Source organism: Panthera tigris, chromosome D4, assembly GCF_018350195.1.
Source record: "Panthera tigris isolate Pti1 chromosome D4, P.tigris_Pti1_mat1.1, whole genome shotgun sequence".
Taxonomy (NCBI): domain Eukaryota; kingdom Metazoa; phylum Chordata; class Mammalia; order Carnivora; family Felidae; genus Panthera; species Panthera tigris.
The window spans coordinates 72,366,506-72,383,472 of record NC_056672.1 but is presented as its reverse complement, the minus strand read 5'-3'; the positions used below and the strand labels follow the sequence as shown (position 1 = coordinate 72,383,472).

General features: G+C 49.2%; 1 protein-coding gene across 2 annotated transcripts in view; it reads right to left on the bottom strand.

Moving 5' to 3' along the window:
• SNX30 (sorting nexin family member 30) overlaps positions 1-9,600 on the bottom strand; it is a 111,120-nt gene extending 101,520 nt beyond the window's left edge. The window contains exon 1 of one of the 2 annotated variants that reach the window (XM_042963410.1): positions 9,380-9,600. In XM_042963410.1, the coding sequence (XP_042819344.1) occupies positions 9,380-9,535 (156 nt within the window). In that variant the 5' untranslated portion in view covers positions 9,536-9,600. The remainder of the gene's footprint in view (positions 1-9,379) is intronic. The other variant, XM_042963411.1, reaches the window with a different exon arrangement.
• Positions 9,601-16,967: the final 7,367 nt, after the last annotated feature.

Genomic DNA, 16,967 nt, shown 5'->3' with positions numbered 1-16,967 from the left:
CAGTGCACTTTTGCCAAGCTGTTATTTCTGCATTTTCATACAAAACATCTGTCTTCTTCCCTGTAACCCTCACTAATAATGTTCAAGTCTCCCCTATCCTACACCCTTCCCTTCACCCTGTGTTCCCCTCCAGCCACCACCCTTCTTATTACCAAACTACCACAACCCCCTGCCTTGCATTTGACTGTCAGTCTCCACGTCACCTTGTGCATCGTCCACTGCCATCTCTACTTGGATCTACTGGGGTTACGTGTCTATGTAATGAAGAAGAGCTTTCCAGAAGCAGCGTTTGTGCTAAGGCTTTCAAAGGTGGGGTTCAGACAACCCCTGTCCTGACTCCTGACCTCAAACTGCACCCTAGTCATCTCTCCACTTCCTGCTCACGCTTGCTCCCCAGTCCGTGTGCCCCTCGCCGGGAGGGCACCAGTCACCCCCACTGCACCAAAACAAGCCATCCTTAATGTCCTACTCTTTCCTCTTGCAGGCAACGGCCCCAACCTAAATCCCTGGCTAGCACTCCCACGACATCTTTCTCTGCCAGTCACTCCCCATCCCAAGCGCTGACCGCACGTTCACCCTCTCGAAAACCCTCCAGGGTTGGCTACTGCCTAAGAAATAAAAGCTAAGGGGTGGCCTGGGTGGCTCAGTCGGTTAAACATCCAGCTCTTGATTTCTGCTCAGATGGCTCAGGTCACGATCTCCCGGATTGTGAGTCCGAGCCCCACGTCTTCGGTCACCTCCTGACCGGTTTCCCTGCCTCCTCTCTCACTAATCCCCACTCTAGACCCTCAAAACCCATCCCAACACATGACTAGACTCAACCCAACTCCAGCAGGCACAGGTCTTTCTCATCTCAGGAGCTTTGCTCCAGCTACTCCCTCAGCCCGTGACGCTTTGCCCACTTAGACCAAAAAGGCTCCCCAAACTCCAAGGACCTCGTGAAGACACCACCTCTGCCACCATAGCTGATGCGTAGGCATACACCCTGATGGTGGGGCTGACCAACAGGAACACAGCACCGTAGCTGATGCACAGGACATCACCACAGAGCCCAACGCCGGGCTCAAACCCATGAACTGCGAGATCGGACTGAGCTGAAGCCGGACGCTCAACCAACTGAGCCACCCAGGCGCCCCTCGGTCAACATTTTTCTGAAGTGTCAAGTGACAAACACAACTCAAAACAGTGTCAGTAAAAGGGAATCCGTGACCTTCCGGAACCAAGAGGCAGTGCTAGCTTCAGGCATTGCCAGCACAGGCGGATCCAGGACTCAGGTGGCCTTCAGGGCCTTTCCCCCTCTTTCTCTCCCAGCTCCACTTTCCTCTCTGGCCTCATTCTTCAGCGGGCACTCTCCACACTGCAGCAAACAGAGGTTCACGGGCTACCAGAAAGAGATGCTCTTTCCACCAGCACCCATCTGAGCAAAGACCCAAGAAAGACTGTTTGGCTCTGCTAGAGTCTCATGTCCACCAAGGAAGATATTTTGGTCAATGGAAGATACTGACGAAAGACCAGAGAGGCCAGTGTGTTTCCCCCTGCCCCCGACACCCCCCAAACACTTTCCCTCTGGTTCAGATAAGCATCCCTGGCAGCAGCTGCTTCTCTCCAGGGTTATCCCCCTCTGTGGACCCCACTCTTGTTGAGCAGCCCTGCCACAGCTCTAGTTCCCACAGAAGCTCCTAGATTCTACACCACCTCCTCCCATTGACCCTCCAGCACTGACAGTGACAGCAGTTTCCTTGCAGTTGCTTCTCTCCGGGTTAATCTCACCATCTTCTTGACTTCTCACATTTTTCATCACTGATGTGATTAATTCCCTGGATTATAGGCTCTCGGCTGGAAATACCTAAGGGGCCTTTCACCCTGACCTGACCACGACTGACACAGACATTGACAGAGAATGGGCAGAAACGCACAAGAAAATACGGAGAGTACAATACCTGGGGATAACCACCATCAGCACCTCGCATTTATTTAAGGCTCACTACTTCTCAGGCACTACTCTAGGCATGAACTCCCCAGATCTTCCTATCAACCTTGTGATACAGGTACTTCTGTTATCCCCCTGTTTACAGATGACGACACGGAGGCTCAGAGAGGTTCACAAAGACTGTAGACAGGCGGGGCTGGGATTTGAACGCAGACAAGCTGACTCTGGAGTGCCAAGCAAAGAATATTTCAAGTAAGAGGGTACTCAACAGCGGAAGTGCAACCTGCCAAGAGGTCAGGAAGGATAGGGACCGTGAAGCACCTACTGGATTTTGCGAGAAGGAAGTCACAAGGGGACTCGGCTAGTAAAGTCAGAAACCCGACAGCGGCAGGCTGAGGAGTTAGGAAGAGTAGCAGACCTCACTTTCAAAAAGTCTGTCTGTGAAGAGCAGTCACAAAACAGATCACGAAACGGGGAAAGAAAACAAAAGGCATTCACGGCAAAGTTTTCTTTACTCCTGGTTTAAGAAGCAAGGGTGACCTGAGGATGTTTATTAATGTTTATTTGTTTTTTTTTTTTCAACGTTTTTTTTTTTTTTTTTTTTTTTTTTGGGACAGAGAGAGACAGAGCATGAACGGGGGAGGGGCAGAGAGAGAGGGAGACACAGAATCGGAAACAGGCTCCAGGCTCCGAGCCATCAGCCCAGAGCCCGACGCGGGGCTCGAACTCACGGACCGCGAGATCGTGACCTGGCTGAAGTCGGACGCTTAACCGACTGCGCCACCCAGGCGCCCCAATGTTTATTTGTTTTTAAGAGAGAGAGAGAGAGACAGAACACGAGCCAGGGAGGGGCAGAGAGAGAGGGAGACACAGAATCCGAAGCAGGCTCCAGGCTCAGAGCTGTCAGCACGGAGCCGGACGCGGTGCTTGAACTCACAAACCGTGAGATCATAGCCTGTGCTGAAGTCCGAGGCTTAACCGACTGAGCCATCCAGGCGCCCTGAGTATGTTTACTGATAGAATGAGCCAGGTGAGAGGGAATGTGAAGACACAGAAATGGGTGAGGATGATGAACGGAGCGAGGTCTCAGAGAGGCCAGAGGGGGCGGGCCATACAGTCCAGCGGTGCCTTAGAATCCCTTCTACAGCGACTGGGGCAACCAAGAAACAATGGCTACGGATTCACATCATTTCACAGTCTGGAAAAAGGAAGTTCTTTTATGGTGGCTTCTGTCTTCTCATCAGCAGAATGGGAGGGTAGAATGGGGGGAGGGGGAGGTGTGAGGAACAGAGAAAAGCGTCAGATCAGCCATGGCACAGAACAGGAGCCTCTATGGAAAGAAAGGAGTGCCCAGCACCACTGAGGCCCCAGTTGTGGTTAAAACCAGTGAATTTACACTGGCAGCAATTCTCAAGGTGCAGGAAAAGATCTGAAGCAATGGAATGATCCAGGCTGGGTGTAAAAGGAGGAGAGAAGGGAGTCGAAGAAAGGAAGTGGAGGGAGCAACTGATGAGATGAGCCACCCCATCTAAAGGAGGGAGGTGAGGGACACCTGGCTGGCTCAGTCAGAAGAGCAGGTGACTCTTTCTCTCAGGGTCATGAGTTCAAGCTCCATGTGGGATGTAGAGATTACTTAAATAAAAAATAAAAATACAAAATAAAGGAGGGAGGGAAGTACAAGTGGTCAGAGAACAGGTGCAGGCAGTAATGACCAACTGAGGGGACAGTAAGGCAAGAGAAGATATCTGATGGCATTATCTCTGAGCCCGAACCGTTCTGGGCATTATAGCGCAAGGCTGTGGCCAGGGAGAGGGCAACTGAATTAAAAAAGAGGTGAAGGTGTGTGCAGATTCAAGTCAAGAAGCTGATAGTTTTGTAGGTTTGAACAGAGTCACCGTGAGGTGAGGGCATGACTTGAGAAGACAGTGACTTGGGGTCTAGAGATTTTAATGAAGAAGAATGAAAGGCCGGCAAGTTAGAAATGACAGGGAAGAAAAAGGTCGTGGAAGGCCTATAACGGACATTTGTTTCTGCTTGCCTCACATTCCTTTGTTCCTCCTTCTGTTAGCAGCCTCCTGATCCTGCTTTGGTAACCACCTCCATCCTCCCCAGGCACACATGGGGCTTCTAAAATACTAGTAATATTCTTGTGGGTGCCTGGCTGGCTCCGTTGGTAGAGAGTGCAACTCTTGATCTCAGGGTTGTGAGTTCGAGCCCCACATTAGGTGTAGAGATTACTTAAAAATAAAATCTTTAAAAATAAATAAATAAGGGGCACCTGAGTGGCTCAGTCAGTTAAGCATCCTACTTCAGCTCAGGTCATGATGTCACAGTCCATGAGTTCAAGCCCCATGTCAGGCTCTGTGCTGACAGCTCGGAGCCTGGAGCCTGCTTCAGATTCTGTGTCCCCTCTCTCTCTGCACCACCCCACTCTACCACTCCCCCACTCACGCTTTGTCTCTCAAAAATAAATAAATGTTAAAAAAAATTTTTTTAATAAATAAATAAAATAAAATACTAGTAATATTCTCTTAATCTGGGGGGGTAGGAACATGAGTTTTTATTGTTCTTTAAACCTTGGAGATACATTTTGTTCTTCAAACCATATGGATACATTTTATACACTCTGCATGTACATTCCATAGTTCAAACAAACAGACCTACCAAAAACTTCCCTTCTCCTCTCTCCAAAGATGAGGACCTGGTGCAGGTCCGGGCATCAGAGTTACAGAGCTTGGTTTCGGCACTTACCCGATTTAGGCCCATGAGAGAGCAGCCCAGGGCTTTTGCTGGAGCCCTCAGCAAAGAGGTGCTCTCTTTCTGCTGAAGTTGTGAAACTTATTTGTAGAAGGTATCCCTTCACTAGCTTGAGAATAAAACTAACACAGAAGTAAGCGGAGCCAAGAGATGGAGTGACAGATTCCCAATATCATTTGAATACCTAGTTCCAGCCACTCCTGAAGCCAAAATACCTGGGGCTTTTCAAAAACACAAGCCAGGCTTTTTTTTTTTTTTTTTTTTCCCCTTCGGCCAGTTTGCACTCGGTTCATGTCCTTTTAACTAAAAGGAAATGAATTCAGTGGAAGAGCCAAATAAAGGATTCTCAATTCAACAGCCTGTGTGAGCCTTTTCAACATATAAGTCAAATCATGTCCCTCCTTCTGCTGAAGACACTGCAATGGCACTCAAAGTAAAGGCCTGTTCTCAGGGTGACCTATGAGGCCCTACACAATCCGGACCCTTCCCCTCTCTGCTGTCGGCCAACTCTCCACTGTTCACTCTGCCCCAGCCACACTGGCTTCTGGGCTCTTCCAGTCCACACTAGGCAGATGCCTTCAAGACTTTGCTTTGGCTGCTCCTTCCACCTAGAAGGACACTCCTCCAGATATCTACTCGCTAACTCCATCCCTCATCTCCTCCAAGTCTCTACTCAAATCTCAAGTTCTCAGTAAAGCCTCTCCAAATCCCCCTCCCACAGCCAGTGATCCTAAATCCCCTCATCCTACTTTTTCTCCCTCCCGTAGCATTTTTTATATAGCATAGTATATAGTCACAAAAAGTACCCCATGAGGGCAGCGGTATTCACTGGTTGACTCATCTCAAGTTCCTGGAACAGTGCCTATCTCAAAGTAGGTCCTCAAATACGTGAATGAACAAATAAAATGACATGAGCCTCCAGGGAGCAGAGCTTGGTTTATAAAAGGCAGTGGAGGGGCACCTGGGTGGCTCAGTTGGCTAAGCGTCCAACTTCAGCTCAGGTCATGATCTCATGGCTCATGAGTCTGAGCCCCGCATCAGGCTCTGTGCTGACAGCTCAGAGCCTGGATCCTGCTTCGGATTCTGTGTCTGCCTCTCTCTCTCAGCCCCGACCCCACTTATGCTCTGTCTCTCTCTCAAAAATAAATAAATGTTTAAAAAAATTTTTTAATTAAAAAAAAAGGGCAGTGGAGAGAAAGGAAACGGACCTCCATCTCCTGATCCTGATATAAGTGGAGTACAGAATGAAAAGACAGCTCCATTTTGAAGACTTTGGCAGAAGCAGTAACCTAAGAGGGCAGGAAGTAGGCAGAAGAGTTCAGTGAAGAGGTTGAGGATGTGGGAAGGGTTGTTAACCACAGCTGGGGCTTGAGCGGGCTTGGTGTTAAGTTCTGGGAGGCACGCAGGAGTTGGAGGCTGAGTCAGGGGAGAAGTAGCCCAGAGTGGTTTGCAGATGAAAGTAAAAAAGCGAGGCAGGTCAAGTGGTTTATTTACATTTTAGGAGGAGATGAAGGATGCGGTGATAGAAGGCCTGGTGAGTTCAGCTGGCATGAAAAGAATTCATGCAACCCTGGGAAGATAGGAAGGATTCTCCCGTAACTCCAAGGTTTGGATGATTTTCAAAGGCAGTGGATGAAAAGGGCATATTTGGTTGCTGCTCCTTCTCAAGCAAGCATCCCAGATGCCACTCAGTAGCGTCTGCTGGACCGAGACACAAGACTACCCTGTGCTTGGCCCACAGAAAGCAATTCTCCTCCGCATAATACAATAACCCTGCACCACGAGCAGCCTGTCAAACCCTCGTTCTCCAATCCCAGAACTGACTCTGAACCAGGCATCCAGGGTCACGATGCACTGTCCAAAAAGGCAAGAAAACAGGTTTCTTTTCAAAGACCGATCACAGCACTCAGCTTTCCTACCTGTCCTCCAATGACCTGCATGCTGCCTGGGCAAGAGAAAGCAGGGCAAAGAGAAGCCTTCCTTCCACTGGTCCTGACTCACCTCTGTTGCATGCTAGCTTCTCTCTACAGAAATTTCTCCAGAGTTGCTAGAGCATACATGCACGCCAAGATTCAAGGAAAATATTACTTCCAGTCAGAGAAAGAAATTACATTACTTAGCCTCCAAGGAAAAGTGGCTTACTATAAATCAGGCCCTTGGGAGTGATGTCATTTTGATGCTTCTTACAGCTGTATGGAGACTTATTAAATATTCAATAATTAATAATAATGGTTTCAAGACTGTCTTCTCATAGAACTGGAAGCCAGGAGTAATTAGACTTGGGCCTGACTTCCTGCCCACCAACAAGACCTTGGTGGTACAGGGCATTTGTCCTCCAGTATTTATTAGTAAAATGCCCATATGTCTGAGACAAGTGTCCTCCAAGAGTGGATCGCTAAGTAAATGTTTAAAATAGCCATCAGTGGGGGCACCTAGCTGCCCCAGTAAAAAAGAGCCATGTGACTCTTGATCTCAAGGTCATGAGTTCAAGCCCTACGTTGGGTATCGCAATGAGTAAATAATAATAAATTTTAAAAACCTTTAAAATAAATAACTAAAATAGCAATCAGTGTCATCCAGCATTCAAGATAGCCAGATAATCCCTGTCTCCTGATATATTTTTTAAAGATTTTATTTATTTTTTTTATTTGAGAGAGGCATAGAAAGAGAGAATGTGAGGCGTGTGCACACATGGGGGCAAGACAGAGGCAGAGGGAGAGACAGAATCCCAAACAGACCCCACGCCCAGCACAGAGCCGGACACAGGACTTGATCCCACAACCCTCGGATCATGACCCGAGCCAAAACCCAAAGTCAGATGCTCAACGGACTGAGTCACCCAGGCACCCCTACCCCCTATATTTATACCCTCTTCCCACTTTGTATTAGCAGTGTGATCAATAGAATACGGCAGAATTATGTCACTTCCAAGATTAGACCATACAAGAGTATAGCTTGAGTCTTGGGATCACTTGCCCTCTTGGACCACTTTCTCTGGGGGAAAACTAGCTGCCATGGCAAGCCGCCCTATAAAGAGGAACTAAGGCCTGTCAACAGCCAAGTGAATGAGCCTGGAAGCTGATCCTCCCCCAACCCAATCTTCAGATGACCCCAGCCCTGGTCAACGCCTTGACTGCTACCTCAAAAGAGACCGGAGTCAGAACCACCCAGCTCAGCTGCTCCTGGATGACATGACACTATTGACCCACACAAACTATCTGCGGGTGCTAAATTTGGTGTAATTTGTTACACAGCAATAGATAATTAATTCACTATCCTGAGAAGGAAATCAGAAGGTTTAACTTCGTATCCTACATGCACACATGCATGCAGGAACAATTTGTCTTTAAGAGAGCAACAAATTATTCTTTCAGTCATTTGACAATTACTTATTGAACGTCAAATATGGGCAAGGTATTTCCAAGCAACATAACTCTTCATAGTTTGTCATCTATAAAATAAAGAGAAATAATCACAAGGAACCCCCTCCCCCACAACACACACCTCAACCTGCTCAATTCATTGGTTTAATTAGCTTTTTAAGTCTTTTTGCTCCTAATGCTCTACTCCCCACTCCTGGCTTTCATAAACTCTTTCAGGAAGGTACATCAAGTCCCCCTCCATAGCCATTTTGAGTGCTCAGTGCACTAATACTCATTTTTATTGTATCACATGCCCTCCCATCTACGGGGGAAAGAGGTCCCCTCTGATTGCATTTAACATTGGGACAAGGAGGAATTCATTCAGTATTTTACTGGGAGGAGGGAGTCCTGATCACAAGTGTTGAGAACAATTCTAATTTCTGCATATCGGTGAGTAGGTGGCCACAGCAGCGCTGAGAGAATCACAGCTCAAGTCCTGGTCACAGCTGAAATGGCCATGGGGCAGGGAGTCATGGGGATGCCGCCCCTCGCCCTTCACCGTACTCTGCTGTCTCTCAAAGCAGCAGGATTATTCTGCCGCTCTAAGAATATCAGGAGCTTCCTTCTGCACAAAGAAGGTCAAAGGGCGAGCTTTCCTTCCATCAACCACAAAAAACGGGCCTCTGACAAAACTAAACAGTGTGGAAGGCCGTGAGAGGTGAAAGAAAGAGCCCCAGACAGAAAACCACAGCGAGACTCTCCCCACCCGCCGGCCGGGGTCTGAGTCAGGTGACTCCTCAGGGCACACAGCAAACCTAAACAAAGATCACTCCCCACATGACAGAGCGTGAGGAAGACGACTCGGGCAGCAAGACCAACGCTGCCGCTCCCACCAGGGAAAACCATTAACTCTTGCTTCTTTGCAGTGCCAGGAAAGTAGGGGAGCTACAAGTCACCCGGCAGCTCAGCCTTCGCGGATGCACCGGGAGGAACTCGGGACCCCATCCCAGGGCACACGCGCCGGGCACTGCACACCCGCCACTGGCCGCACCACGCGGCCAGGACCCCTCCCCTCCAGCTGTCACCCGCGCTCGCGACCCGTCACGGCGGGGCATGTCCGCCCCCTCCTGCCGCCCCCCCTGCGGCTACGACCCCGCGGGGGCGGCCGGGAGGGACGATTTTCCGATGGCTCTGGGGAGCCAGGGAACGCCCGCCCCCGGGCAGGGGCGCCAGGGTGGGCGCGGCCCGGGGCCCGGAGGGAGGGCTCCGGGTCCACCATCCCCCGCGAGAGCGAAACGCGCCTCCCGGTCCCCAGCCCCGCGCGCCCCACCTTGTCGCCGAAGCTGCGGGCCATCAGCAGGTCCGGGCTGGGCGTGCTGTCGCCGCCCACGGCCTCCTCGCTGCTGGAGCCGGCCAGCGGGTGCGGCATGTCGAGCAGGGAGTGGGGCCCGGTGGACGGCAGGCCCTTGGGGGGCCCGCCCGACATGGCGCGCACGGCTCGGGACGCGCCGCCGCCGCTTCCTCCTGCGCCCGCCGCGGCGGGCTTCCCCGGCGCCCGCGCCCAGGCCCCGCTCGGCCGCGGTCGGTCGGAGGCCCTGCACCGGCCGGGCTGAGAACCACCCCCGCCGCCGCCGCCGCCGCCCGCCGGCTCGTGTCCACCCGCGAGGCTCCGGGCCCGGCTGCGCTGGGCTGGGTTGCTCCGCGCCGCGCGCCCCCGCTCCGCGCCCGAGCCCGCCGCGGTTCGCTCGCACCTTGGCCGGGGGCGCCCAGCCAGCTCCGCCACGCCGCCCAGCCCGCTCGCGGCCCCGCCCCCGCGGCGCCTCGGCCTGCCCGGGAGGAGGGGAGGGAGGAGGGGAGGAGGGAAGGAGGGAGGACGAGGAGGCGCGCCCGAAGCTCCGCCCCCGCCCGCCGCCCGCCGCCCGCAGGAAGTGCGCCCTGAGCCCTCGGCCGCTGTCCTCCGCGTGGCCACCCTTGCCTCCAAGAGGCTACCCTGTGGAGGCTGCGCGCGGCCCCCGGACAAATATTTAACGGAAATCAGAGGTGGAAAAAGACGTTGGAGCATCCTGTTCCATTCCGCCCGCGTTTACTGAGGCGCCCGCGGCAGGCACGCGGGGGGCTGGGGGCTTTGGGGCCCGCACGGGAGTCGGGATCGCCTGGCCTCGAAGATAACCCAAAATGGAAGGAATCACGCCGCATATTATAGGAATGGCATAAAAGACTGTGAGGCGCAAAGGAGCTGGAGGACACTGGGTGGGAAACCTAGAAGGGAATTCAAGGAGGCCGTGTGAGGGTTCTGACCAAGCTCGCCTAGAGATCTCCAGAGGAGGGAGCATCAGAAAGGGAGGACCCAGACTCACACCTTGACCCAACTGTGCCTTTTGAGAGAACCCAATTTTTCATGCGTTTGTGCTTCCTTTCGAGGCCTTTGGCTGGGCTGAATTCTCGTTTTTATTTGCTAGCAGAGTGGAGATAGTCAAGGCGTTACTTGACCCGTTTGGGGTGGAAGTTCGCCGACTTTAACCACCTTACCTGTCCCCGCATTTTCTTAGGGCCAGGTCAGTAGGGGGCATCAGTCTGCGCAAGAATAGATGGCTTCTAGCAAAGGAATGGGTAGGGAGTATTTTTGCCTATGGATTTCCAACCTCTTTAGGTTTGTCCAGTTTCATCTGACAAAGCTTTTTTTTTTTTTTTTTTTTCAACGTTTATTTTATTTTTGGGACAGAGAGAGACAGAGCATGAACGGGGGAGGGACAGAGAGAGAGGGAGACACAGAATCGGAAACAGGCTCCAGGCTCCGAGCCATCTGCCCAGAGCCTGACGCGGGGCTCGAACTCACGGACCGTGAGATCGTGACCTGGCTGAAGTCGGACGCTTAACCGACTGCGCCACCCAGGCGCCCCTCATCTGACAAATCTTTAAGATTTTATTTTATTTTTTAAGTTTATTTTGAGAGAGAGAGAGAGAGAGAGAGCACGCGTGCGACTGGGGGAGGGGCAGAGAGAGAGGGAGAGAGAGAAACCCAGGCAGGCTGCATCCACTCTGTCAGCACAGAGCCTCAGGCCTCCAAATTCATGAAACTGAGATCATGACCTGAGCGGAAATCAAGAGTCAGATGCTCAACCGACTGAGCCGCCCAGGCGCCCCTCACCTGACAGATCTTGAAGTTGGGATTCACTGTGGTCTCCACTATGCCTTTATGGGGAAACAAGTGATCCTTCAGCTGGAGGAGAATGCAAAGAATTGAAGCTGAGCTAAAATATCACTCAGAGACTCGCTGAGCTTCAAAGACCTTATTTCCCCTGGGGTAATTCGACGAGCCTTAGCCCTCAAGTTACCAGCTTTTCTCTCCCCCACATGGGTCTGCCTTGTTTGGGGACAATAGGACACGGAGGGCACTGGGAACAACTTTAAATTCTGCTTCTTGTCTACCTCACAGGAATGCCAACGTCTGGTCCTCCTGGAGATGGGTAAAATTAATACTTTTATATTCAAGGGCTGCTCACAATGACTACAGACCCTATTAACTGTTCTTACTAACATCAAAGTATGTAGCACGGATATAACTAGAAATGAATGTTCTATAGATGTATAATATAGGTGATTTTTACAGAATAGTGTTATTTATTTTAACAACCAGGCCACCTTAACATAATAGAGATCTTATTTTACGAAGACTCCACATAGCTTTCTCCTCAGGTCACCAGGAAAGAGTGAAAAGAGAGCCACATTTGGATTCCTGCTTAGTCACTACAAGTGGGTGACCATGCTCAAGTTTCCTAACCTTAATGAACCTGTTTCCTAACCTAGAAAGGAGGGAGCGCATAATAATAGTTACCTTGGTGGTGGCTGTGAAATAGCATATTCTGCAGGTAACGTTCCTAGCAAAATGCTGATGCAGAATAGACACTCCCTAAATGTTCATTCCCTTCCTTTCCCCCTCTATCCGGTTTTCTCTACTATTGTTACAAAACAATAATTATAGAGTTTTCATAACTGAACATGCTGCACTCCAAACTCCTCTGTTTGCTTCGTTTGGGTCAGAGTACCATTTTTCTGTGCTCCTCCCAAAAACAAAAAATAAAACCCAGAAAACCAGAGTTCCTAAAAGCCCATATGAAAGAGTTTATTTATTTTCCAATTTCCTGGTTGGTCAATGGCATCTGGCCACAATGATCCAGTGGGTAGTCATCAAAACTAAAGAAAGTGAACTTCCATGGAAAACATTTTGGTATAAAGTTTCCACCATTCAAATTTAGCCCAGAACTGCCTATTCATACTCACCACTTCCTGTTGTATTTTAGTATTCCTTGGGGTGGGAAACTGTCACTGAAATAACGTGAAGTGTCCTACAGTATGTGACTGTGCTACTAAAAGTTTTCAGAGCAACATGGTGGGAAGGAGGAAATGTGAAAGTTTTTATATCTGAGCGGAAGGTTCTCGTGTTTGCTGGAGTTTATGGAGGGAAGCTTGGATCTCTAGGGCTGAGTTCTGAGGAAGAACACACTGGATATTATATGTACGTGGGGGCACAGGGTAGATGCCACCAACCCAAGAACACAGGATGGAGCCTTCCGGCATCCAAAGGGAATCTTAGGCACTTAGGCTGGCACCTTTCATGAGACAGGGTCTTGGACCCCAGAATTTTTTAAGTTTGCCAAGCCGGAATCCTGTAAACCTTACCAGCAAGTCTATCTGGGCTTTACACGAGCACCCAGACCTCAGAAACAAAGCAGAGTCGCAACAAAGCATTCTCTCTTTCTCTCCCCTGGTACAGCATGTGCTTAGGCCTTATTCATGTTTGTGTTAGCTGCTTATCCTCTCCTGGTTTTTAATACAATCGTAGCTTTATTTTATATGGCATCCCAAACCCTGCCTCAAAATAACACCACCACTTCTGAAGTGGATGGCTGATGAGGACAAAGAGGGTTTTCAAAGAGCATTCAGAATGACATGTAGAAAGCCACAGAAGCCTGTCTCAAACAAGAGGGGCAACTGAGAAGACACTATCGCCAACACAGGCAAAATTGTATGGACAATCTAATTCAGCCAGTGATGTCCCAAGAAAAAGAAAAAGCCAGCAGGTCCACTTGAGGCCAGGATCTGAAGAGTTTTGTAAACAAGAAATTGGACCTTGCCCCAGAACCAGCAGAGAGGCTTGTGGCTAAATCATAGGATCATTTTGTATTTCCATATCGAGACTCCTGGCCCCCAAAGCACTGAGACCTTCTGCAGTGGATAATGCAACACAGGCCATGGAGCTGGTGCCTCAGATCCACCTGTGAATTTGTTAAAATGAAAATTTTTAGGCCCTATCCAAGAGATTCTGATTCTGGGTGGGCCTGGAATCAACATTTTTAAACAAGTCTCTCGGTGATACTGATGCTGATCTATAAACTGCACTTTGAGAAACACTGTTCTCTGAGCTCCACCCGTTTCTCTAAACCATAAGCTGACATTCCAAACCACCTTTTGTAAACAGCATTTTAAGTGCTTACTTTGGAGAAATTTCCTGTTTGCTGAAAAGTTTCTTAAAAGACAAATTTCTTTTGCAAAATTCTATTACAGGGAACTTTTGCCCTAAATTTTAATGGTTCTTTTTATGGAGCATCTACCAGGTGCTTAAAATTTTGGAGAAGAAGCTCGGTGAACTAAACTATCTGTTGACAGATTCATTTTATAGCTCTGCCTGTGGAATGCCTCACAACAGAGTGGGTATTTTTCAAAGCACCAAAAAAAGGCCATTCTTTGGATGGCCTTGCAAGCTCCTGGTAACTGGGCTTCGTCTGGCCATAGAAATGTAATTCACCACCTTCACAAGGGATACCTGCTACCTGGCTTTCTTCACAGGCAGGCTCTGGAGGGCGTGGGTTTGTACATATTCTTTTTTGGTGGCTACCCATTAGAGAGGGTGAGCTGGAGAAGATACAGAGCTGACAAGTACTGGAAGCCCAGGCATTGAGCCTCATTAGTAGTGAATCTTTAGATAAGGTGGAAAACCTACTTACTGGCTGTGTACCTACTTACGTGATAGTTTTTGGTTCCATTGCTAGGAATGATCCTTACGAGGCATCTAGAAGGTAAACATTCAGATATCCTATGACCCAGTAGTTCTACTCCCAGAACACAACAGAAATGCATGAGTATATTCATCAAAAATGGATTTGCGAATCTCTACAGCAGCAGCATTTGTAATAGCCAAAACTAAAAATTTCTGCAATCGTCAACAGTGGTATAGTCACGTGAATGGAATGTTACACAGCAATGACAGTGGAGGAACAACATGGTGAGTGAATCTCACAAATACAATTTTTCTCTTTTTTTTAAATGTTTATTTTTATTTTATTTATTTATTTACTTCTTTATTTTTTTAATTTATTTTTAAGAGAGAGAGAGAGAGAGCAAGCAGTGGAGGGGCAGAGAGAGAGGGAAACAGAATTCCAAGCAGGCGCCATGCTGTTAGCGCAGAGCCTGACATGGGGCTTGAACTCACGAACTGTGAGATCATGACCTGAGCTGAAACCCAGAGTCAGATGTTTAACCAACTGAGACACCCAGGCACCCCACAAATACAATTTTTAAAAAATTTTTTTTTAACGTTTATTTATTTTTGAGACAGAGAGAGACACAGCATGAACGGGGGAGGGGCAGAGAGAGAGGGAAACACAGAATCGGAAGCAGGCTCCAGGCTCTGAGCCATCAGCCCAGAGCCCGACGCGGGGCTCAAACTCACAGACCGTGAGATCGTGACCTGAGCTGAAGTCGGACGCTTAACCGACTGAGCCACCCAGGCGCCCCAGAAATACAACTTTTTAAAAAATGTTTATTTTGAGAGAGAGAGAGCACACACGCATGCATGTGCATGTGTGCACAGAGAAGGGGCAGAGGGAGAGGGAGGGAGAGAATCCCAAGCAGGCTCCAGGCTATCAGTGCATAGCCTGACACAGGGCTCGATCCCACCAACTGCAAGATCATGACTTGAGCAGAAATCAAGAATAGGATGCTTAACCAACTGAGCCACCCAGGCACCCCACAAACACAATTTTTTTTTAAGTAACCTCTATGCCTGGGGCACCTGGGTGGCTCAATCGGTTAAGCGTCCGACTTCAACTCAGGTCATGATCTCATGGTCTGTGAGTTCAAGCCCCGCGTCGGGCTCTGTGCTGACAGCTCAGAGCCTGGAGCCTGCTTCAAACTGTGTCTCCCTCTCTTGCTGCCCCTGCCCCCCTCACGCTATGCCTCTGTCTCTGAAAAATGAATAAACCTTTAAAAATAGAATCTCTATGCCCAAGGTAAAACTCGCACTCATGACCCCCAAGATCCAGTGTCACATGCTTTACTGACTGAGCCAGCCAGGTGCCCCTCACAAACACAGTATTGAATGAAAGAAGCCAGATACAAAAGAGTATCTACTTTATGACTCGGATGGTTTGAAGTTCAAAAACAGGCAAAACTAAAATGCAGTGCTAGAAGTCAGAATAGTGTTACCTTTGTCTTTGTGGGGGTTTCTGGGGTACTGACAGTATTTTCTTATCTGGGGACTGGTTTCGCACAACACATTCATATTTTGTGAGCCTTCATGTTAGGGTTCGTTAAAAGTTTATGTAAAAAAGGCATCTGGTCTATGACCCTCACTTCCTACATGAGGAAACTGAGGCCCAGAGATACTAAGTAACTTGCTCAAGGGCAATCAGCTGTTGCTGTCCTACTGTGAAGTGCTTCCTTCCATTTGGATGCATAGTGATTCACACGTGGGTTTGGGCAATACTTGCTCAAGTAAACCCAAAGATAAAGGAGTGAGGACATAAAGAAAAAGGAGAAGGACAGCGATGTCAGCAGCTAGTATTTGCCTACCAGTCGTCTGTCCTTTCCCCTGGTGGTTGTCTGTTTCTCTTCCACCCTCCCTTTTGAACGCAGTCTCGTAAGGGCTTGGTGCCTGGAGCCGCTACAGCCATCTTGTGGCCATGAGTGGAGATATTCCCAGTACTTGGGCATCATTGAGCCAAGGCACCAGACTCCAAATTTCTTAAGTAAAAAGTAAACATTCCTATGGTCCCAGGCAGTTGAATTGGGACCCCTGTGACATGCAGCTGAACCCATCCTCAGGAATTCAGAGGAAGAACAATACAAGCAGGCAGGAGAGGATCTCAGAAGAGAGTCCCCCTTGTGGGAAGCAACATTCACAGCAGTGGTACCATCCTTCCATCGTATGCATTCTCAAATGGGGCCATATTGTCCCTCAAAGGGGTGAAAATCGGTTCTTGGGGTAGCAGTAGGGCAAAAAAAAAAAGTCTTAGCTATTACAATGGTTTATGGCTCTCCAAAGCTGACCAACAAAATTTTATTCTTCAGTATTTAATTTTTCTTGTTTTGGCAAATTTAAACCTACTTCATTTTTCCCCCTTAGGGGCAGTGATGAGGATAAAGGGTTGAGAAACACTGCTCTCTAAAGACACAGGAGGGGACCTGGGTGGCTCAGTCAGTTAGGCATCTGACCCTTGATTTCGGCTGAGGTCGTGATCTCACGGTTCGTGAGTTCAAGCCCCATGTAGGGCTCTGTGCTGACAGTGTGGAGCCTGCTTGGGATTCTCTCTCTCTCTCTCTCTCTCTCTCTCTCTCTCTCTCTCAAAAATGAATGAATGAATAAGTAAATTTTAAAGATGTGGGAAGAGCTGTAGAACAGAAGAGGAATAGAGTTCCCGGCTTCCTAAGGTTGAGCTTCTGAGCCTTCCCAAAGCCTCGGAATTCTACCAGCTCTTCCCAGAACCTTGGCCCAGATTGGACCACTGTAGTAGGTCTAGCCAGACCTGCTCTGCTCAGCCCATCCTGTGCCTTGTCACCCAAGTGATCAATGACTGTGTGGGCCCACAGTCTTGTCCTCACTAGACAGAGGTAAGGGGAATGCAGACAAGAGGCCTCAT